Source organism: Leptodactylus fuscus, chromosome 10, assembly GCF_031893055.1.
Source record: "Leptodactylus fuscus isolate aLepFus1 chromosome 10, aLepFus1.hap2, whole genome shotgun sequence".
Taxonomy (NCBI): domain Eukaryota; kingdom Metazoa; phylum Chordata; class Amphibia; order Anura; family Leptodactylidae; genus Leptodactylus; species Leptodactylus fuscus.
The window spans coordinates 59,773,444-59,797,223 of record NC_134274.1 but is presented as its reverse complement, the minus strand read 5'-3'; the positions used below and the strand labels follow the sequence as shown (position 1 = coordinate 59,797,223).

Genomic DNA, 23,780 nt, shown 5'->3' with positions numbered 1-23,780 from the left:
GTTGTCTTCTGAATACAATAACCTGTATCCTGACAAGGGGTCACATTGAATAGTGGCGGACATAATGCTGCACGATGTACAGTTCTGTTTTCTCAGTGGTCTCTGGTAAAATCTGATATGACTTTGCCTGGCATTCTATCTGTCAGTTTTGATGCAACGTATGAATTTCCTACTAGTCACCATATTGGAGTCACTCCACTAAAAAAATCCTGTGACACTGCATTCATGTGAATGTTTATACTAGATATGCATTAAAAAAATAGTGGAGAGGCAAAGATTCTTTACTGATATGTGTGCGTGTTCGCTTTATAAGACCAGGGTCTTTTGGTGACTTAAAAGACCCATAGCTATTAGAGATGAGTGAGTAGAGAAATATTCGATATACGTTTCGAGTAGCTCCTCAATATTCGACCGAATATTGAATCCCATTATAGTCTACGGGGGAAAAAGGCCCATTTCAGGGGAAACCACAATTGGACTAAGGAGAGTCATCAAGTCCACAATGATACCCCAGGAAATGATGCCAACACCTCTGGAATGCAACTGGGACAGCAGGGGAAGCATGCCTGTGTAAGAGGGTGAAACAGCCCCTGTGTAGTGAATGTGCAATGTGTAATTGAATTGGTGTTTTCATAACCTGACATTTTGTTGTTTGACCACAAGAGGTCGCTGTTGCAAGATAACAGGTAAAAGGAAAAAGGCTGTATGCCCCTGGAGGATTGATGTGGAAACCCTGATCGTAGTAGGAGGGTTCTAGGAGCCATTTTGAGTCAGAGTGTGCTGGACTCTAGAGGAGAAGAGAGAGCTGTGGAGACATCACTGTGCAGAGAGGGTCCTTGGAGGGAGAAGCCACAGCAAGAATAGCTGAGGATTTGAGACTTTCAGAGTCTGTCCAGACACCATCCTAAGGAGAAGATTACTGTCAGAGACTTGGCTGAGAAGTGAGACTGTCAGTGAGACCGCATGCTGTCCGAGGAGCTCCTCTTCACCCTGATGCTAACAGAGACTAAAAGGTACCCAACAGAAGTAAGCGTGCACGCACCACACTGCAAGTTTTGCACCATATTGCTGGGACTGAGTAAAAAGCCTGTAGTTAGTTAGTTAGGTATAATCATCACCCCAGGCTGCAATACTGGTGAACTATCTACCTGTCTGGTAAAAGGACTAAGTCACAGAGGATTTCTACAGAGTTATATCTCCCAGAGAGGGACTTGTAAGGAAGTCTGGGAGCAACATTTAGTTTAACTTTACACTGTTTGGCTTGCAAGCTAACTAACCATTATACTTGCTTAGTTGTACTTGGTTTGGGGGGAATTTAGTAGTATTGTGATAAGATTGTAAACCCTGGTGTTACACCGCCGGATGCCTGTGTCACACACACTGAATTGTTCCTGTGTAATAGGGTAATAACAGGTAACAGGCAGCTGCATAGGCGCAGCCTGCATGTAGGTAAAAGCTTGGAGTATATTGAAGGCCACACTAGTGGGCACCGTGCTGTATAACACCAGGGTCCCAGCCTCTAGGCTGTGTAAATGTAATACCTGGGAGTGTTCTTTTGGACAAAAGAGGTTATCTAAACTAAGTAAAGTCCTATCTTGGTTAAATTGAATTGGACTCACTTCCTTTGTTCGTGACTTCGCTGTATCCTGGGGAGCCCACCTCGGTACACGGCTTACACCTGGGGGGCATCTAACACGCCCAAGTCCCAGGATTACCCCACTATCACAGCCTATCAACTAGACACTTTCCAAACTCAATAGAACCTCTATGAAAGTGGAAAAATACCTGGAAACCTTCTTTCCTCCACAATAGTATGGACAGAAACACTAATGTAAAGCTAAAGAAACATTAGCAAGCACCCCTTTAAATCACGTTGCCCATGACAACCACAGATGGCATAGACAATGGGAAATCCAAAAGTCCCCACCCTTAACTGTCATTGTTTGTGTATGTGGTGAGACCTCCAAAAATTACTTTTCTGGCCCTTCATGTGAGCTCTTCCAAATTAAGTTAGAGGCCCTTAAGCTGAGCTACCAGCAGAGACTGAGGCCCTTCAGGTGACTTGAGCCTTTTACCAGCATAGTTTTAGGCCCTTTAAGTTAGTTCAGCATTGCACCAGCAGAGTTTTTGGCCCTTGGAATAAACTGACCCTTTAACCAGCAGTGTTTTTGGCCCTTGGAGTGAACTGAGCCTTTAAACAGCAGTGTTTTTGGCCCTTGGGGTGAGTTGAGCCTTTAAACAGCAGAGTTTATTTTTTGGCTCTTGGGATGAATTGAGGATTGTAGGAGCCTAATATTATGCTCTATGGATGAATAGAGCCTTGTCGGAGCATAATATTAGGCCCTTGAGGTGAGCCTTGGGGTGATTTAAAATTTTGTTTTTCAACTGTGATGGTGGAGGAGGAGGAACTGAAGGCCTGGAGCACACATATCCAACTTCATGTTGGGGTGTTTGACACTGGTGGACATGCAAATGATGGGTCAATCCAGTGGCAGTTCATTTTGATCAGCGTCAGCTGACAGACGGCTGCGCTTATCTGTGATGATGCCACTGGCTGCGCAGAAGACCCTTTCTGATAGACCTCTGGCGGCAGGGCAGGACAGAACCTCCAACGTGTAAAGCGCAAGCTCCAGCCACAAGTCCAACTTTTACACCCAATAAGTGTAGGGCGCAGATGGATCGATGAGGACAGGGCTGTGGTTGGCCATGTATTCCTGCAACATGCGCCTATACTTGTCCCTCCTGGTGACACTAGGCCCCTCGGTGGTAGTTTGGCAAGCGGGTGCCATTAAGGTGTCCCACACCTTGAAGAGTGTACCCCTGGTGGGTGTGAACCTAATGGCAGTTGTTAGCCTCTTGGAGGAACTGTCCTCTCTGCCGCCAACAAGAGATGATGGAAACATTTCCATCATATTTTGCACAAGTTACTTGTGGCAATCATAAATGCGATTGGCCCTCCCCTCTACCGGAATGAAAGATGATATGATATTTTTATATCGGGGGTCGAGGATTGCAAAAATCCAGTATTAGTTGCTCTCTAGGATTTTGACAATGCGTTTGTCACTGGAAAATCAGCCCAACATGAAGTCAGCCATGTGTGCCAGGGGGTTAGTTGGCATGACTTCACTGCCCCCACGGGAAGGGTCACTGAACATTTCATCCTCTCCCTCCTCCCCTTACGCCCCATCCGCGCTGAAGTAATGGGACGCACTGCAATTGCCTGCTAGCCTCATATGTGACAATCATCTCATCTGCCACTTCATCCTCCTCCTCCTTTTCCTTCATCATTACAAGCTGAGAAGCGGACAGGAGTGTGCAATGACTATCCTGCTGAGATGGGTCTGCTCCTATCCCCGACTCCTCAGCGTGCAATGCGTTATCCCTGATTCTTGCATCACACACAGGAGCGGGATGATTACGCTCACTAGTGCGTTGTCACAGCTAACCCTCTTGGTGGACTCCTCAAAGACGCGTAAGGTCTCGCATAAGTCTGCCATCCATGGCCACTCATGGTGCAGAAACTGCAGGAGTTGACTTTGAGGAACCCTTGGGTTTTGAAGATGGTACTCCATCAAGGGTCTCTGCTGCTCACACACTCTGCTCAACATGTGGTACGTCGAGTTCCAGCATGTGGGGGCGTCGCACATCAGCCGGTGTTCTGGCAGATGTAGGCGTTGCTGGAGGCTTCGGAGGCTAGCAGCGGCTACTGTCGACTTATAAAAGTGGGCGCACAAGCGTCGCACTTTCACCAGTAGCTCATGAACGTTGGGGTACATTTTTAAAAACCGTTGCACCACTAAGTTGAAAACGTGGGCCAGGCATGGAATGTGTTAGAGGCTGGCAAGCTCCAGAGCCGCTACCAGGTACCAGCCGTGGGCCCAGGTTCAGTGGCGCAAACCACATTGCTCTCTCGTTGAGGATGGTATCCCTCACCTCGGAGATAGTGTGCTGTCTGTCCCCCAAACTGATGAGCTTTAGCACGGCCTGCTGATGTCTCCCCACGCCAGTGCTGCAGCGTTTCCAGCTCGTAGCTGGGGTTGATGTTACAGCCAAGGAGGAGGGGGAGGGTGGTTCTGAACCCCTGCCAGGAATCTTGGCTGGGGAGAGGAGGTAGGTCGCCCCACTTTGCGAACCGGTCCCATCCTCCACTACATTCACCCAGTGTGCTGTGAGTGATATGTAGCGTCCCTGTCCGCATGCACTTGTCCACGCGTCGGTGGTCAAGTGGACCTTAGTGCAAAGTGCAGAACTAAGGGCACGTCTGTTGTTATGCGACACATGCTGGTGCAAGACGGGGACGGCACACCGTGAAAAGTAATGGCGGCTAGGGACGGCATAGCGAGGTGCCGCAGCTGCCATCAGATCATAGAAGGCCTGAGTCTCCACAAGCCTGAACGGCAACATCTCCAGGGCCAGCAGTTTGGAGATGTTCCCATTTAAGGCTTGGGCATGTGGATGGGTTGCGTTTCATCTTTAGTCTCACCTTTGGTGGGAAGAATTTCCTTCCCGACTGGTGACCATTTATGTCCTAAACATGTCTCTGGGTATGTGCTATTGATTTACTATACTTGTGGAATATGTTGTATTTCTTGCATATATACATTTGTAGCATTACCCTTAGAGGGATTTTTCTTCTGCTCATTCATTTGTGAGAGGATTTTGGTATTTGTTTACCACTATGTGGTGAACTGTCTTGTTCTGTTTCCCCTTGTCATGTATATGTATTTTATTCATTGTAATTTAATAAATATTTTTAAGTATATTTTTTGTAGTGTCTCTGATTTTTGGTTTGTTGTTGATATTGGTTGGAGACTTCAGGAATTTGTTTTTGTTTTTTGTGCTATACTATTGCCTGCGCTCAAACGCCTGGGAGATGGTGGGTTGCTGGGAAGAGGCGCATTATGGTATAGGAGAAGGAGCGGAGGCAGGAAAAGGGGAGGATGAGGGTGAAGTCCCCAAAGTGACAAAGGCAGATGTGGAGGTGTCCTGGCTGGTGGTCTGGACTGCAGCAACAGCACTGGGCACAGTGGAAGAGGCAGTGGCGGCAACGCCAGACGACGATTGTCCTGCGTTTGCACTCTCCCACTGAGCCCAGTGCTTGTCTTCCAAATAACGGTTGCCTGAGGTGGTAAGGTTGCTCTTTTCAGAGCCCTTACTCAGTTTGGAGTTGCACAGTGTGCAAACCGCACTAAATTTGTCCTCCATGCATACATTGAAAAATCTCCACACCATGGAGGAACGTGGCCTGGATGGGGGAGTTTTTCTTGAGTGGCTAGGACAGGGAACATCTTGGGCCTTGATGGGTCTGCCCTGGCTTCTGTGAAGCAGCTGTCCTCTGCCTCTGGACGTGCCTGTGCCTGTAGCCACCTTTTTTGGTGCTGTGCTTGCCTCCAGATCTACGCTGCTTTCCCCACTAGACATCACCCCTCCCAGATCGGGTCGGTGGTCTCGTCATCCACCACCTCCTCTTCCAATTCCTCAATCTACATCTCCTCCTGCACACTGCACATGACAACAGCCTGCTCTGATGGCAACGGTGTCTCGTCTTCATCACTGATGATGGGTTGCGGGGCCACGACCACAAAATCGCCAGGATATGGCGGATGCTCCAGTGTTTGGGCATCAGGACACACAGTCATCTGTTAGCTCCTGGGATTCGTGAAGTGGTGGGACAGAGTGAGGGACAGTTAAAGGACCCGAAAACAGCTCCTGGGAGGGGGCAAAGGTGGGATGACTCTGCTGGGAAGATTGGGCATGTTGGGAGGAAGGAGGGGCAGACTGTTGGCTAAGAAGACGATTGGAAGTAGTGGCTGACTGGCTGGTGTAAAAGCTGCTGGAAGCGTTATCCGCTAGCAACTGCAACACCTCTTCCTGGTGCTCGGGCCTGGTCAGTCTTGTACCCTGCACCCTGCTTAATGTAGCCATCAAGCCAGAGATTGTGGAGAAGCGCAATACTGGCTGCCCCTCATCAGTAGCCATTGGATGCGCTGTAGCTTGACCACAACCTTGCTCCCGAGCTGCATTTCCACGCCCCCGGTCTCGTCCCCGTCCACTTCCCTTTGTGCTAGCCTTGCGCGTTTTGAGATGTATACAAATGTATGTAAATTTTTTTTGTGTGTAAGTTGACAAATTGATGGATTGTATACAAATGTATTTATTTTTTGTATATACAGAGGGTAGATACAGTATATTGGGCCTATATTCTGCTGTATATACTAGTATGACAGTATACAGGAATGAGTGAGTGAGTGAGTTGACAAACTGATGGATTGGATACAAATTTTTTTTTTTTTTGTATACACAGAGGGTAGATATATTGGGCGTTTGTACTGCCGTATATACTAGTATGACAGTATACAGGAATGAGTGAGTTAACAAACTGATGAATTGTATACAATTTTTTTTGTATACAGAGGGTAGATATATTGGGCCTATATACTGTCGTGTATACCGGATAACAGTATACAGCTTTCTTCTCACCCCTATGGGACAGGTATACAGAGCATACCACTCTTGGAGAATTTGAGCCCTAAAAAGGGCTTTTGTGAAATTTCAGGAGCTTAGTGTATATACTAGTGGTGTATATACACTGGTGAAGTAGTTTAGCTCTTAAAAGAGCTGTTGGTTTTAATTTTTCCTGCCTATCCAAACCTAAATCCTCTCTCGCCCTCAGCACAACGTCTCTCCCTATCTAACTCCAAACCGCAAATGACACGAATATGGCTGACACTATTCTTATTAATCGGGGGTCACATGATTTCGCCAGTCAATGACTTTTTCCCATTTTTTTTCGATGGTCACTTTTTCCTGCTTCCTGTGCCACCTTCCCTGCACAGTTATTGGTGCAAAAAAAGCGCTAGGTAAGGTGGGAGAGGATTCGAATTTTCACTGCATTTACCCCGTGGTATTTGATTGGAATCGAATATCTCGAATACCTTAATATTTGATGGAATATCTATTCGATCGAACGGTATTCGCTCATCTCTAATAGCTATCTAATGCTTAATACCTACCGGCTTAACAGCTGCAACATTGGCCATTACAACTTGTCAGTGTTGCTACAATGAGGGTTCTGTAGGGGTTGTCAGTAATATTCTCTGCAATGTAAAACCTGAGTAGATCTTGGCACTGTAGGATTGCCTAAAGCAATACATATAACGTTTCCCTCCCTACAAAGACACACGGTGTGCAAATATTTAATCAAAATATTACTGTAGATGAGTCAGTCTGGAAGATCCCCAACGTGGAACGTATCCACCCTTTCATTACCCTAAAAGTCTCTCTTATGGATCTATGTAGACATGCACCCATCTGCATGTGGGTATTTCTGCAGCATGCACATGCATTTATGCAAACCCATTTAGATTTATCGGACAGACAATTCTGCTATATAGTGGCCTGATAATGCAGTCATGCAGACAATGCTCACCATTGAGACAGTTTTCTGGACCAATATTGATATCTTTTTAGTATATACCATGGATATTAGATTGGTATGGGTTAAACTACTGACTCCTTTGGCCATCAAAAGTTTGTCAGTTGTAAAATATCTCCCAAAACCTAACGAGTGCTTCATAGGGGCATTTAACACAAGCACAAACAAACCCTTTGGTGTACAAATTGATAATGCAATGCAGAGATAATCTTCTTTTTATGATTTATGTGAAACAGTCTGAACAGTAGAAAGTTGCAAGTACTCCAACTCTTATTTGGAATCTCTGCCCAATTCTATCCCTTTAGCCTTGAATGAGTCACAAAAAAGAGACCTATATCTTGAAATTTTCACTCTACCTGCTAAGCTTATTACTAGACTGACAATTCTATAGGGTTTTTTTTTTCTAGCAGTCACCTCATTTACATCACAGGCAAAACAGACATTGATATCTTATGGAGGTGTTAGTAATCCTAACACCCATCCTTGCATCCACTACTGACAATCGATGACCTCACAGTTTTTCTCCCCCTCCCTCCAAAGAGCATGCCTATAATATTCTTCCATAGACTTCATTGAGTCTACTCCAGGCTATTGCTACCTATGGCCATGAGAGTGCCATAAAGTATATCTCTAATTGCTGTTAATAGGATAGAGGAGAAGCACAGGCAAGGTGGCATACTCATATACAGAAAGTAGAATAGAAAAATCTACATTCTGAAATTAAAACAAATGAGAAAAAAAGTGATTATTTCACTGTTTGGTATGCAAATTGGCCATGCACGCGTTCCTTTTAAGTCTCCGTCTGCATCACAGCGGTCTTTAGGCAAATTCTGGATTGTTAGACCTGTCCCCTAGGCACTTGCGGGCTGATTTGCGTATCCATAAATAGAGGATGATCTCTGTTGATTCATGAATGTATATTTCTACTGCTATAAATGTTTTTTTTCTTATAAAGCTGTTGTGGAGAAACGCGTTGAGGAGCTGCAATTAGTCCACCATGACCTTAGGTAAATAGTAATAATCTCTGTCAGGGCTTGTTCACATCTGCGTTGTAGGGTCCTTATTGCAGGTTTCCGTTTCCTGCATAAAACAGATGCAGGAGACGGAAGCCTGCAGGAGACTTTCTCACCCATTCATTTGAATGGGTGAGAAAGCTGTCCGGCCGTGCGCGGCAGTGAGCGTTTTGCGCTCTCCGCCGCGAAACCGGGTTTTATAATCCGGACACAGAGTCGGACATGCACTACTCTGTGTCCGGATAAAAAAATCCGGTTTTGCGGCGGAGAGCCTAAAACGCTCACTGCCGCGCACGGCCGGACCCAGTCTATGGTTTCTGTCTTCTGCCTTCCAGAAGACGGAAACCATAGTACGGAGACCCTGAACGCAGGTGTGAACCCAGCGTCATGTGTTTTATTATTACGACATGATGGGTACTTTTATTGTTTGATATATTTTTGGCTATGCTATAGAATATCTTGGTGCCACCACACTGTATATGATCTGGTCCATGATTTAGTATTATAGACTTATGATTTGTTGCTTCTGCCATTGGTCGTAAAAGTGTCACACGACAGAGAAAGACTTCTTATTACTTCTCTGACTATCCTGTATACAGGGCCAGCGTTAGGGGGGGGGGGCAAACCGGGCAATCGCCCAGGGCCCCGACACTTCATCACCATTAGCTGAACCCGGCTATGAATGATAGTCCGGACTGGCTAACGGTCATAGAGCTACAGAGGGCAGGAGAGCAGGAGCACGGACAGCTATGGAGTATTGATAATCCTTTACTTACTTTCATTTCTGTAGTAGCAGCTGCAGAGCAGAGATCGGGGGAGGGGCTTCCTGGCTGTGTTATTTGTAGCTCCGCCTCCAGCCCAGCAGGGGGCACAGGAGCAGTCGTGACCTGCATATTACTGTATTAGAACACAGACAGGGTCTCCTGCCTCAGTCTCTCTTCCTGTACAGTGTATAGTTCCTGTACGATATAGCTGAACAACATGAAATGGCAGCTATAAGGTGTACAGCCAGCGAATACAGGTCAGTCTGCTGCAGGTGTAACAGATAAAGGGGTTTAACCCCTAAAGTGAGTTATCCCTTATACATAGAATAGGGGATAACGTGCAGGTCAGTGGGGATCACTGAATGGAGCAGTGATTCTGGGCAGCACATGCAGCTTCATTCACTTCAATGGGAGTGCCAAAGATAGCTCTGTACTTCAGCTATTGCCAGCACTCCCATTCAAATGAATGGAGCGGTGCCCATACTGCCAACCATCACTCCATTCAGCATTCTCCTGATCAGTGGGGTCAGATCCCCACTGACCTGCAAGTTATCCCTTATTCTATGTATAGGAGATGACGAAAACCCCTTTAAATAATAATTGCAATGTGATGTCCCCTGCACTTAAAGCATCTTAAAAGGTAACTGGAGGTAATGGATACTGATGACCTATCCAAAGTATCTTATCAGTGGGTGTCTGACATTGGGACCCTGCACCGATCGGCTGTTTCAGCTGCCTGAAGCTGCATACAAGGTATACATCTAATACCAACTTGGCTACTAGTCAAGTGTATGGACCCGCAACCTGTATACATCTTACGACTCCGTACATTGTAATGATGGCTTTGGAGAGCCGCAGCTCCTATTCCCTTGAATGAGAGCCGAGCTACCTCCAACCATATACCTCCATATACAGCTTCAGGCAGCTAAAACTGTTGATCTGAGTGGGACATTAGTAAGGATTATTTTCAGGTCCTAGAGAACCAGTTTACCATATTCCTAAGGAAACCACACGGACCCCATAGACTATAAAGGGATCCGTGTGTTTTCCATGTGGTGTGCGCAACAAATCATGTGGAGAGAAAAGTACTTTATAGTGATTGTGTTTTAGATCACTCCTTGGAATTTAGGGCCCCACTTTGTCTAAAACCGGCCCTGCCTGTATACAGTATGTGTAGGTCATTCTGGATAAGACTATCCTCCAGATGAGATTTTTCTGTGATGTCTTCCATCATGGTAGCAGACAAACTTCATACTTCCTAAATATTTGGAAAGCCTGACATTTCAAAGATTTAAAGCAGAAAAAGTCTGATCAAATGAAAAACCTGGGGAACATCCAAATTTTTGAGCAGAGGATTTTGGCAGAACGGTTTATCAAAAAAAGGACTTCAATGAGCATTCCAAGAAACCAGGCCGCTTCTTAACTTGGTCTAGATGTCTATTCCATAATCTTATATACTGACCAGTATAGGGGACCTGTAACATTTACCATGTCTGTGCAGCTGCAGTATGTTATAGAGCAGGATTACCTGAGCAGATTCATATATAGTTAGAAGTAGAACCAGTCATGTATTCATTTCTAGCTCTATAGTGGACAGCCCTGTACAACCAGTCATCTATAGATAGCAATCAGTCTGTGGCTAAGACCACCTACTGGACTCCTAACCCCGAAATGAGCTGAATTCCCTTATATTGAATACTTTCCTACCTAAATACTATATCAATCTTCACAGTTCCTCCTCCTGATGAAGAATTCATTTTCAGACCGGTTACACTTGTTACATTACATTGACCCTCAGATTTATTAGTAGGCAGTTAAAATAGGAACATCTTAAAACTGTGACCAGGGTTCCAATACAGTGGTATATACTAATATAAGCCAGTAGTCATCCGTGTGCACATCATTGTGTGACCATGACTCTTGGATATTGCAGAAGGACTTGCATTAAATATTTGAGTATGAAATCCTAAATTAAATCCAGGGCTGTAGAGTTAGGGGACAAAAAGTTACCCACTCTGACTTGAGAATAAAATGATTATTTTTGATTATATTTTACCATTTTTTAATATTGTATAGTTTAAGGGAGTCTGTCACAAGTCAGTGTAATGACAGTACCTTGTAATGCTCTTTACACACTTTCCAAATATGTGTTTGCTGTTCATCTTTGCATCTTTAGGAGCTGAATAAGAGGCATATTTGGGAAGCGTCATTCCTTCCTGCTGATAGACTCCCTTTAATTAGATGTATAGTTTGTATTTCTATGAAAGTAAATATACAACAATCTCTAGATTTTTATTGTATTAGAGGGTCATTACTTCGATCTGGTGGAGGAGTCATATTATAGCTGCATGTTATTTTGGGGGTTTCTTTTGTAAGTCCAGGGCCACTTGCTGACTTAGAGGACCTTTCATCAGATCGGGCACATTCAGTTTTATATACTGCTGGAAAGCTGACAGTGCGCTGAATTCAGCGCACTGTCGGCTTTCCCGATCTGTGCCCGGTGTAAAGCGCTATCGGTCCCGGGACCATAGCGCTATACAGTCAGAAGGGCGTTTCTGACAGTTAGGCAGGGACGCCCTTCTGCCCAGCAGCGCCCTATCGCGCTGTGCTCTTAGACTGGGGAGGAACTCCCCACCCCACCCCCCCCTCCCTCTCCTGATAATACTCGTCTATGGACGAGCTGTGTGAGCAGAGGGAGGGGGCGTTCCTCCCCGCTCCACAGTACAGCACGATAGGCGCTGCTGGGCAGAAAGACGTCCCTGGCTAAGTGTCAGAAACGCCCTTCTGACTGTAAAGCCCTACGGTACCGGGACCGATAACGCTTTACACCGGGCACAGATCAGGAAAGCCAACAGCGCGCTGAATTCAGCGCACTGTCAGCTTTCCAGCAGTATATAGAACTGCATGTGCCCAATCTGATGAAAGGTCCTCTTTAAGAAGCTTATGTTGGTTTAACAGACATACAAAGCAACATTAATATTCTCTGTAATAAAAGACCTGAGTAGATCTTGGCTTTCTACAATTGTTTAAATTTAATAATGCGTAATGTTTCCCAGCCTACAAAATACACAATGTGCACGAAACTTTAATTAAAATGTTGTGTATGTTATTACATTGATGTGTATTTGCTGCAGAGGACAGTTAGCTTCCAGAATAGCTTGTGTCAACACTGTGACTGCATTGTGTACATGCCCACTTAGACTAACTGGATAGTCAGACACACTGCCATGTGTGAACATCCTCCTATTCCATCTTGTATACATAGTTTCCAACTTACTAGTTCTCATAAGTTATCACAGCCCTGCTCTGTATATAGTCATGGTGTCTGTATTTTTCACTGGTAAAATTATACATTTTAAACAGACATGTAGATCCGCTTGACCCCGTCACCAAACATTTTGGTTGCTTTTTCCATTCAAATATGCAATGTGTAAGATTCTACTATCTAAAATGAGAGAAATCCCTGGTCTTGGGGACTGCGATACAGTGCAAATACCCCTCTTTTTTAAATGCAAATGTGTCAGTGGTGGAAACATCCTCAAGCATTACGTGAGTGGGATCCATTATACGGTACTGTGCTTTCTTTCAGAATCTTCATCAGTTGGAAATCTGCAACAACTATAACAGGTGTGAATGTGGCCATAGACCACACCTATCAAACACATGTTCTGTGAATGTATACATCGGGAGCACCTTTTTAATAGTGCTGATGATACAACTAGGGTTGAGCCGATGCTGACTTTTCAGGATTGATTTTAAAATCCGATTTCCGATCATTTTTCATTCGAACCCGATCTCGATCCCAATTCCGATCCCAATGCCAGTTAATGGGATTTTTTTTATTAATCGGAGATTGGATTTTAAAAGCAATCCTATTCACTATACAGCATGGAATCTAAGAATTGTTAGAATCCACGCTGTGTAGTGAATCACTAAGTAGCCAGAGGATTTTTATTTTAATCCTCTGGCTACTTAGTCCCCTCTGGTGTCCACTTACCTCCAGAGATGGCTGGTCCACTGCTCTTCGCTTTGCTGCCGGTCCAGCTGCCGTCTTCTCCGCCTCGCTGTCCCCTCCCTGCCAGGTTATGTTATTTCACGTCTCCCCGCCCTGTACCCGCCCACACTCTCCTAACCTGGCAGGGAGGGGGCAGCGAGTAGAAGAAGACGGCAGCTGGACCGGCAGCGAAGCGAAGAGCAGCGGACCAGCCATCTATGGAGGTAAGTAGCTTTAGTCTCCCTTTAGAATGAATGGAGGCAGCCGGCGCGCAGGGAGTTAAGGTTGTGTGCCAGCTGCTTCCATTCATTCCTATGGAACCGCAGCGGAGCCTTCACACTGAGTATACACTATATACTCGGTGTGAAGGCATTGTGGGAAAAGATCACCGATCTCAATCCCACATAAACAGATCGTGTTCGGAATTCCGATCGTGATTGTGAAATTTTCTCGATCGCCGATCGGAATCCGATTTTTTCTGAACACGATCGCTCAACCCTAGATACAACAGAAACCCCAGTTATCAGAGGTTGAGTTTTAAAATGAACATAAAGCGCTACATACACGAGCTCTGCTATCCTGGCACTTGGGATGTGATCACTATGTACTATTATGGCTGACTGTGCTAGTCTCCACAGGGGCATGGAGGCTTGGTATATTTAGCCACTGGCAATTCTGCCTGTTAAGAAGCAACAACACATACTTATTGGAACTCTGCCTATGATGCAAAGCCTGGAAGATCTCTTCATTTGTGGGTGTGAATAGCAGCCTAATAAATCATCATCCTGATGGGCTAAATTAACCAAAGGCCAAAGTATAAGCTGCAGCTTTGGTGAAGCTTTAACTAGGTCAGATATATTTGTTACATTCCATTTTTGTTGCTGTTCTAACAGAGGCCAACGGAAAAAGCTAATGTTTTTTTTTTTTCCTGCTGGCATATAGAACATGCAGGTAGATGCTGTATAAGCCAGCTGGGCATCTGCTGGAAATATAATAGGCTTGTGGGGGCGGATGGCTTTGTTCTCCATGAAAAGTAAGATACAGTTAACACATACTTTATGCTGTCAGCATGGAGAAAGAAACAGCCAGACTCTGGCCTTGTAACAGGCGGCTTTGTGAATATGTTATGTCAAGAATCAGTATATCAAGCATGCAATGTACAGTCCCAAAATAATGAATCTGTACATTACACAAAACCAGGTATCCCATGGGTATATTACACAGAACCAGGTATTAATAAATCAGGTACTGTACTAACTCAAGTCATTCCAACCCACACACACCATAGGGAGCATCAATTCTTTCTTACTCCTCTGGTGACTTGCACATTTCCTAGTTCAAAATGGTCCCCATCATTCTTGGTCCCCACATGACATCTTTGGAAATCATGGTCCCCAGAATGGCTTTCCTCTTGTTCCAAGTCACCAGCATGGTATGTCTTTAAACTATAGTTCCTCTTTCATTTCTAGTTCCCAATATAATGTCCCTTTAAATCTTAGTCCTCAGTGTGGTCCCGCTCCTGGATCCAAGGACAGTTACCCTGTAATTCCTGGTTCCTAGTATGCCGCCTCTCCTTCCTAGACCTCATCATGTCTCACCATCCCATTTTCCCTCCTCGCTCCCAACCTCAAAAATACTTTTCATCGGCAAAAATCAAAACTTTAATTCCAATATTTGAACACCCTAAGAATGCTCATTTTGGTGCGGAATATACACGGGGCTGGGCTATTTACTGCTAAATACCCAAAAGTATGCTCTGTTAATGGATGTTAATTTGCTGACATTGATTATTTCCATTGTTTTGCATCCATACCATCCAGTCTCACACTGCTGTTGACTATATGTCGCTAACTATATACTATCCAGTAAGGTATACTCATATGAGAATTAATTTACATGGGTAGCATATAAGCAGGGGAGTTTCCTAAAATAATCATTAATTAACCAGAATCGAGGTAAAATATGCCATTTATTGCAATTTTGATTTAGGTTATAATCACCCAGCCCTAGGTATACAGAATACTTTCCCAGTTGGGAATGTCCTGGCAATTTTGGGACTGTTGGCATGTATGCTAAGGGGTGTTGAGATTGGACTGGATTGCATTGGTAGTTGCCGATTGCATTGACTATGATGTGGGCTTTCTGGCCACTGTTCTCCACCAATATCTTGCTTGATGTAGTCCGGTGTTGTGGCTCAGCACAGAACACAATTCTGATGTGTGGTCTCTTCCAGGGGGTTCCCTTTTGCTTCATTAAGTGGTCTTTGGTTAAGGGGGTGGTCTGCCTATAGAGAAGCAGCTGTCATAGATTGAGAAGGTAATCAGTCACTGAAAAAATCTGTCTTTAAGGAGGGGGGGATGAAGGGGTTCTGGACAGGTTTCACTATATTACATCAGCCACATGCTTGGCATTCCCTTTCAGCCTTCAGAGTATACATAACATAGTTTATTTACTACCACGAATCTAATAGGTGGCTTGTCTGTGCCAGATGTAGCAGAGCTCAGTTGGTAGCATCACAAAAAGTTGTGGCTTTCTGTACTATAGGCAGAAGACTTACTCCATGATATTAACTTCTAGTTAACCCTGTGTATTTGTTCTTCGGCACCTGATGTGTCTACTTTCCTCTTTGTATGGGCAATGGTAGCCTGGGTAGTGTTTTATCTGCCGTGCAGAAGGCTTGTTACTAGAGATGAGCGAGTAGTATTCAAAACAACAGTTTCAAATAGCACGCACCCATAGCAATGAACGCCGGCACACGCCCATTCATTCCTATGGGTGCGTGCTATTCGAAACTGCCATTTCGAATAGTACTCGCTCATCTCTAGTTGTTGCGTATGTGATTATTCTTGAAAGTCTAAAGTAAAAGAACAGATGCCTTTAGCTTAGCCTTGAATTATGCATGTGAATGTATTTTTACAATGTGCTTGAATTCTAGCCAAGTACTGTTTTATTCTATAAAGCACACTCACATGTTATGAGAAGAAACAGTAACTCTGTAGCAGAACATATCTGTTTTACTTTGTCCACTGTTAGAAAAAAAAAAAAAAAACATTTTTCTTCCAGAAATAACACCACACTGGTCCATGGCCTGTCCGGTATTGCTTCGTATCTTCATCACCACACTGGTCCATGGGCTGTCTAGTATTGCTTTGTATCTCCATCACCACACTGGTCCATGGCCTGTTTGGTATTGCTTCGTATCTCCACCACTACACTGGTCCATGGCCTGTCTGGTATTGCTCCTTATCTCCATGATCACACTGGTCCACGGCCTGTCTGGTATTGCTTCTTCTCTCCATCACCACACTGGCCTATGGTCTGTCCAGTATTGCTTTGTATCTCCACCACCACCACCACCACACTGGTCTGTGGCCTGTCTGGTATTGCTTCTTCTCTCCATGGTCACACTGGTCCATGGACGGTCTGATATTGTTCTTATCTCTCTGATCACACTGGTCTATGGCCTGTCTAGTATTTCTTCTTATCTCCACCACTACACTAGTCTATGGCCTGTCTGGTATTGTTCTTATCTCTGTGATCACACTGGTCCACGGCCTGTCTAGTATTACTTCTTAACTCCAACACCACACTGGTCCATGGCCTGTCTGGTATTGCTCTTCTCTCCATGGTCACACTGGTCCATGGCCTGTCTGGTATTGCTCTTCCCTTCATGGTCACACTGGTCCATGGACGGTCTGATATTTAAATTCAGTTTTACATACAGACAGCAATATATCGATTAGCATAGGGCTGATAATTTGTCGCCACAACAGGGGACTTTTGTTGCTACATTGAAACAAACCACTGAAGTCCAAACGTTCTCTTTGACCAGCCACCATTACAATAATGCGGTCTTTGTTTCTCGCCAATAGTTGTGCGTAATAGACAATGGGAAAATTTATTAATATATACGTCAGATATCTGGTGTAGTAAAAAAAAAAAAAGTTACAGATTTCAGTTTTTTACCATAATAAACACCATTTGTGACAGTAATATTTTGTACCCCATGACTTTTTAATGAATGCTTAAATGGCGCCAGAGTTGCTCTACACTTTAGATTTTTGCCATTTTACTGGTGCAAGTTATAGATTTCAGCACCGACACGGCTCAGTGGAGTAGCCGCCACATTTAAGAAAAAGTTTGCGCCTCCTAATAAATGAGCTGGCTCTTCTGCCGTAACCAAGATTGAGAAGACTAGCGTTCAATATGCCAGACGTCATAAATATGCCACTTTTGTAACCTTTGTAAGTAACCATGAGTTTACCTATTTTGTAACTTTATTTCCTAAACAGTTGTACAATGGCAGCAATGAAGATGCTCAAGGTTTTGCCGCTCTTGGTGCTGTTTTCTTCATGCCAAGCACATAAAGACTTCTTTACTTCAATTGGTAAGTTTCTTTATTCCCAAGTTCTTAATTATTTCTAGTATTTTGCTTTATGAAGAAAGCCTTCAAAAGATTGGATAGAATGAAATCAACCATGAACCTGGAACACTAGGGTATTATCCACTTGCAGCAACACAATCCAGCTTTGCCTTCGGACCAACAAATGTATTCTAAATGAATATTCGGCTTCCCGTCTGTTACACAAATCAATACATATAATATCTGTGTGTTGGTTTTTGCTCCCTGTTGTATATTATATATTATTCCTATACACTTATACTGTTATAACAAAACAAAAAATAAACCTTCCATAGACAAGAAAAGTGTACATCTTATGCATTTTATATAATGTCATTTTTATTTTATACTTTTTTAATTTTCAGGACACATGACTGACTTGTTATACACAGAAAAGGATCTGTTAATATCACTAAAAGAATATATAAAAGCTGAAGAGTCGAAGTTGGAACAGGTTAAAAAGTAGGTGCATTTTTGTTTCAGCCATGTCAATTTCCTTTGTTATATTTACCGGTACCCTTCTGTTCAGGTGCACCCACATATATGATATGACTTTAACTGTGATATATCACTGTAGAGCCTTTATACATTTTATTAGAAGTATATTAAATAACTGCTTAAAGGGGCTCGATCAGCAAAATCATGCTGATAGAGCCCCACATATGCGTGAATAGCTTTTAAAAGCCCCCCCCCCCCCCCCCGTTTTAAAATAAAACCCTAAAACAGAATATGTTCAACTTACCGAACGTGCACGGGGGGCGGGCATTCAGGGTCCGATGTCATCTTCAGCCACGTCTCCTCTTCCAGCGATGTCCTCGAGTCCCTTGCGCAGTAGCATGCTGCTTCTACTACGGCTACTGCTCATGCGCCCGCGACATTTCTTATCAATGTCAGTTCGTGAGTTAGACTGGACCCGAGGACATTGCTGGAAGAGGAGGGCTGGCTGAAGATGACATCGGACCCTGATTGCCCGCCCCCGTGCACGTTCGGTAAGTTGAACATATTCTGTTATAGGGTTTTATTTTAAAACGGGGAGGGGGGGTAGTTTAATATAACTTTTCCGGTGCCTGAATAGCCTTTATTCACGCATATGTAGGGCCCTATCAGCATAATTTTGCTGATGGAGCCCCTTTAAAGTTCAAATAATTGGGCATAGGCTCAGGAGTCACATGTGGCTGTTAAAGGGAGGGGACAGTTACAAATAATATCGGAAACCAGTGGCAATAGGAAGAACTTGGCATTACTAGAACATGGTGGTAGTGGAAAAGCCATATTCTTGTCAGTTAACACTAGGGTAAGAGTATTATCTGTAGGTCAAATTTCACCTTCCCGATTCAGAGTGGTTAAGCACCACCTGTCATATTTAAAGGCATGTTCCATTTTATTATTTTCTGCCTTCTGAAGGGTTAAAAAAATGTAACGGTACCTACTCACCTGTCCATTCATCCAGGCATCCTTTGGAGAGTCTCTGTCCAGGTCTCCGGTTTTTGCTTACTGTTTGGCTGCTGAGTTTGTGTTTAGGTCAAAATTTAGGAAGACCAGGGACCTGCACTGAGACTCTTCAATGGATATCCAGCAGAACAGACAGGTAAGTATGCACGGTTTATTATTTGAAGCCTCCTGAAGTGCTAAAAAATTCGAACACAACATTTAACCTACAAAAGGTTGGGGGACTAATAAAAACAAACAAACAAACAAAAAAAACCTGTTCACTGAAAGGGGACATGAATTTAATTAGAGATTAAGAGATTATGTAACGGTTCCCATATGAAATTTCAAAGAAAAGATTTTTGATCTCCAATTAGAATGGTTTACACCCACCAAAATTTCTGCGTAATGGTTCAATGTAACAAAAATCCTGATGTCTCATGAAATTGACCCTTTCTTAAACAGGGATTGGCATTTCCATCACCTGACCACTATGGAGCTTGCTTTTCTAACTCTAGCAGTCATTGCTAAGTCTACATTGCAAGTATGAGCCACATTGCTCTTAAAGCATATGGATGCAGGACAGGGGCACCCTTCTAATATCTAAGGTTGGCCATACACATTACATTAATGTCGGCTAAACCCGACATTTTCTGCTTGACCAGCCAACTATCTTTTGTTAAAAGGGATCTCTTGACTCTTCTGACTGCAGATGTAAAGTGAAAGCGATCATGGAGTTGTATTACAACATGCCCAGTTCTTTATTCTCAAGCAAGATAAGCGGCCACCAAGGATTCTGGCATCGGCTTACACAAGCATGTTCATCTGTTTCTATGGTGCTTGTGTGTCTGAGGGTCAGGAGGAACAGCAATTTGCCCATGTGTTACTAATGCACATAAACTTTATGCGCTGCAAAAAAACCTTTTGACCCTGCTTTGCTTGGCTACAAATACATCCTACTATTGTAAGGATACGTTTTAGCTAGAGATGAGCGAACAGTGTTCTATCGAACTCATGTTCGATCGGATATTAGGCTGTTCGGCATGTTCGAATCGAATCGAACACCGCGTGGTAAAGTGCGCCATTACTCGATTCCCCTCCCACCTTCCCTGGCGCCTTTTTTGCTCCAATAACAGCGCAGGGTAGGTGGGACAGGAACTACGACACCGGTGACGTTGAGAAAAGTAGGCAAAACCCATTGGCTGCCGAAAACATGTGACCTCTAATTTAAAAGAACAGCGCCGCCCAGGTTCGCGTCATTCTGAGCTTGCAATTCACCGAGGACGGAGGTTTCCGTCCAGCTAGCTAGGGCTTAGATTCTGGGTAGGCAGGGACAGGCTAGGATAGGAAGGAGAAGACAACCACAACAGCTCTTGTAAGAGCTAAATTCCAGGGAGAAGCTTGTCAGTGTAACGTGGCACTGACGGGCTCAATCGCCGCAACCCAGCTTTCCCAGGATCCTGAATGGAATACACTGTCAGTGTATTCCCGTATACCCGATATATACCCCGATACCCGTTCCAACGGTGTGCCCCCCCACCTTCACCCCAGAAATACCCTGCAAGTCCCCTAGCAATAGAATTGGGGCTATATACACCCACAATTTTTACTACTGGTATACAGTGCCATTGTCTGACTGGGAATTCAAAGAATATATTGGGGTTATAAATACCCTCATTTCTTGCTACTGCCATATAGTGCCAGTTTCTGACTGGTAATTCAAAGAATATATTGGGGTTACGTGCACCCACAATTTTTACTACTGGTATACAGTGCCATTGTCTGACTGGGAATTCAAAGAATATATTGGGGTTATAAATACCCTCATTTCTTGCTACTGCCTTATAGTGCCAGTTTCTGACTGGTAATTCAAAGAATATATTGGGGTTACGTGCACCCACAATTTTTACTACTGGTATACAGTGCCATTGTCTGACTGGGAATTCAAAGAATATATTGGGGTTATAAATACCCTCATTTCTTGCTACTGCCATATAGTGCCAGTTTCTGACTGGTAATTCAAAGAATATATTGTGGTTACGTGCACCCACAATTTTTACTACTGGTATACAGTGCCATTGTCTGACTGAGAATTCAAAGAATATATTGGGAATACAAATACCCTCATTTCTTGCTACTGCCATATAGTGCCAGTGTCTGACTGGGAATTCAAAGAATATATTGGGGTTACGTGCACCCACAATTTTTACTACTGGTATACAGTGCCATTGTCTGACTGGGAATTCAAAGAATATATTGGGAATACAAATACCCTCATTTCTTGCTACTGCCATATAGTGCCAGTTTCTGACTGGTAATTCAAAGAATATATTGGGGTTACGTGCACCCACAATTTTTACTACTGGTATACAGTGCCATTGTCTGACTGGGAATTCAAAGAATATATTGGGAATACAAATACCCTCATTTCTTGCTACTGCCATATAGTGCCAGTGTCTGACTGGGAATTCAAAGAATATATTGGGGTTACGTGCACCCACAATTTTTACTACTGGTATACAGTGCCATTGTCTGACTGGGAATTCAAAGAATATATTGGGAATACAAATACCCTCATTTCTTGCTACTGCCATATAGTGCCAGTGTCTGACTGGGAATTCAAAGAATATATTGGGGTTACGTGCACCCACAATTTTTACTACTGGTATACAGTGCCATTGTCTGACTGGGAATTCAAAGAATATATTGGGAATACAAATACCCTCATTTCTTGCTACTGCCATATAGTGCCAGTTTCTGACTGGTAATTCAAAGAATATATTGGGGTTACGTGCACCCACAATTTTTACTACTGGTATACAGTGCCATTGTCTGACTGGGAATTCAAAGAATATATTGGGAATACAAATACCCTCATTTCTTGCTACTGCCATATAGTGCCAGTTTCTGACTGGTAATTCAAAGAATATATTGGGGTTACGTGCACCCACAATTTTTACTACTGGTATACAGTGCCATTGTCTGACTGGGAATTCAAAGAATATATTGGGAATACAAATACCCTCATTTCTTGCTACTGCCATATAGTGCCAGTGTCTGACTGGTAATTCAAAGAATATATTGGGGTTACGTGCACCCACAATTTTTACTACTGGTATACAGTGCCATTGTCTGACTGGGAATTCAAAGAATATATTGGGAATACAAATACCCTCATTTCTTGCTACTGCCATATAGTGCCAGTGTCTGACTGGGAATTCAAAGAATATATTGGGGTTACGTGCACCCACAATTTTTACTACTGGTATACAGTGCCATTGTCTGACTGGGAATTCAAAGAATATATTGGGAATACAAATACCCTCATTTCTTGCTACTGCCATATAGTGCCAGTTTCTGACTGGTAATTCAAAGAATATATTGGGGTTACGTGCACCCACAATTTTTACTACTGGTATACAGTGCCATTGTCTGACTGGGAATTCAAAGAATATATTGGGAATACAAATACCCTCATTTCTTGCTACTGCCATATAGTGCCAGTTTCTGACTGGTAATTCAAAGAATATATTGGGGTTACGTGCACCCACAATTTTTACTACTGGTATACAGTGCCATTGTCTGACTGGGAATTCAAAGAATATATTGGGAATACAAATACCCTCATTTCTTGCTACTGCCATATAGTGCCAGTGTCTGACTGGTAATTCAAAGAATATATTGGGGTTACGTGCACCCACAATTTTTACTACTGGTATACAGTGCCATTGTCTGACTGGGAATTCAAAGAATATATTGGGGTTATAAATACCCTCATTTCTTGCTACTGCCATATAGTGCCAGTTTCTGACTGGTAATTCAAAGAATATATTGTGGTTACGTGCACCCACAATTTTTACTACTGGTATACAGTGCCATTGTCTGACTGGGAATTCAAAGAATATATTGGGAATACAAATACCCTCATTTCTTGCTACTGCCATATAGTGCCAGTGTCTGACTGGGAATTCAAAGAATATATTGGGGTTACGTGCACCCACAATTTTTACTACTGGTATACAGTGCCATTGTCTGACTGGGAATTCAAAGAATATATTGGGAATACAAATACCCTCATTTCTTGCTACTGCCATATAGTGCCAGTTTCTGACTGGTAATTCAAAGAATATATTGGGGTTACGTGCACCCACAATTTTTACTACTGGTATACAGTGCCATTGTCTGACTGGGAATTCAAAGAATATATTGGGAATACAAATACCCTCATTTCTTGCTACTGCCATATAGTGCCAGTTTCTGACTGGTAATTCAAAGAATATATTGGGGTTACGTGCACCCACAATTTTTACTACTGGTATACAGTGCCATTGTCTGACTGGGAATTCAAAGAATATATTGGGAATACAAATACCCTCATTTCTTGCTACTGCCATATAGTGCCAGTGTCTGACTGGGAATTCAAAGAATATATTGGGGTTACGTGCACCCACAATTTTTACTACTGGTATACAGTGCCATTGTCTGACTGGGAATTCAAAGAATATATTGGGAATACAAATACCCTCATTTCTTGCTACTGCCATATAGTGCCAGTGTCTGACTGGGAATTCAAAGAATATATTGGGGTTACGTGCACCCACAATTTTTACTACTGGTATACAGTGCCATTGTCTGACTGGGAATTCAAAGAATATATTGGGGTTATAAATACCCTCATTTCTTGCTACTGCCATATAGTGCCAGTTTCTGACTGGTAATTCAAAGAATATATTGTGGTTACGTG

General features: G+C 43.4%; 1 protein-coding gene across 4 annotated transcripts in view; it reads left to right on the top strand.

Moving 5' to 3' along the window:
• Positions 1 to 23,780, top strand: part of P4HA1 (prolyl 4-hydroxylase subunit alpha 1) — a 58,594-nt gene that overhangs the window by 7,386 nt on the left and 27,428 nt on the right. For all 4 annotated transcript variants that reach the window (XM_075258209.1, XM_075258207.1, XM_075258206.1 and 1 more), the window contains exons 2-3: positions 17,499 to 17,593; positions 17,974 to 18,070. In XM_075258209.1, coding sequence (XP_075114310.1) covers positions 17,506 to 17,593; positions 17,974 to 18,070 — 185 coding nt within the window. In that variant the 5' untranslated portion in view covers positions 17,499 to 17,505. The remainder of the gene's footprint in view (positions 1 to 17,498; positions 17,594 to 17,973; positions 18,071 to 23,780) is intronic.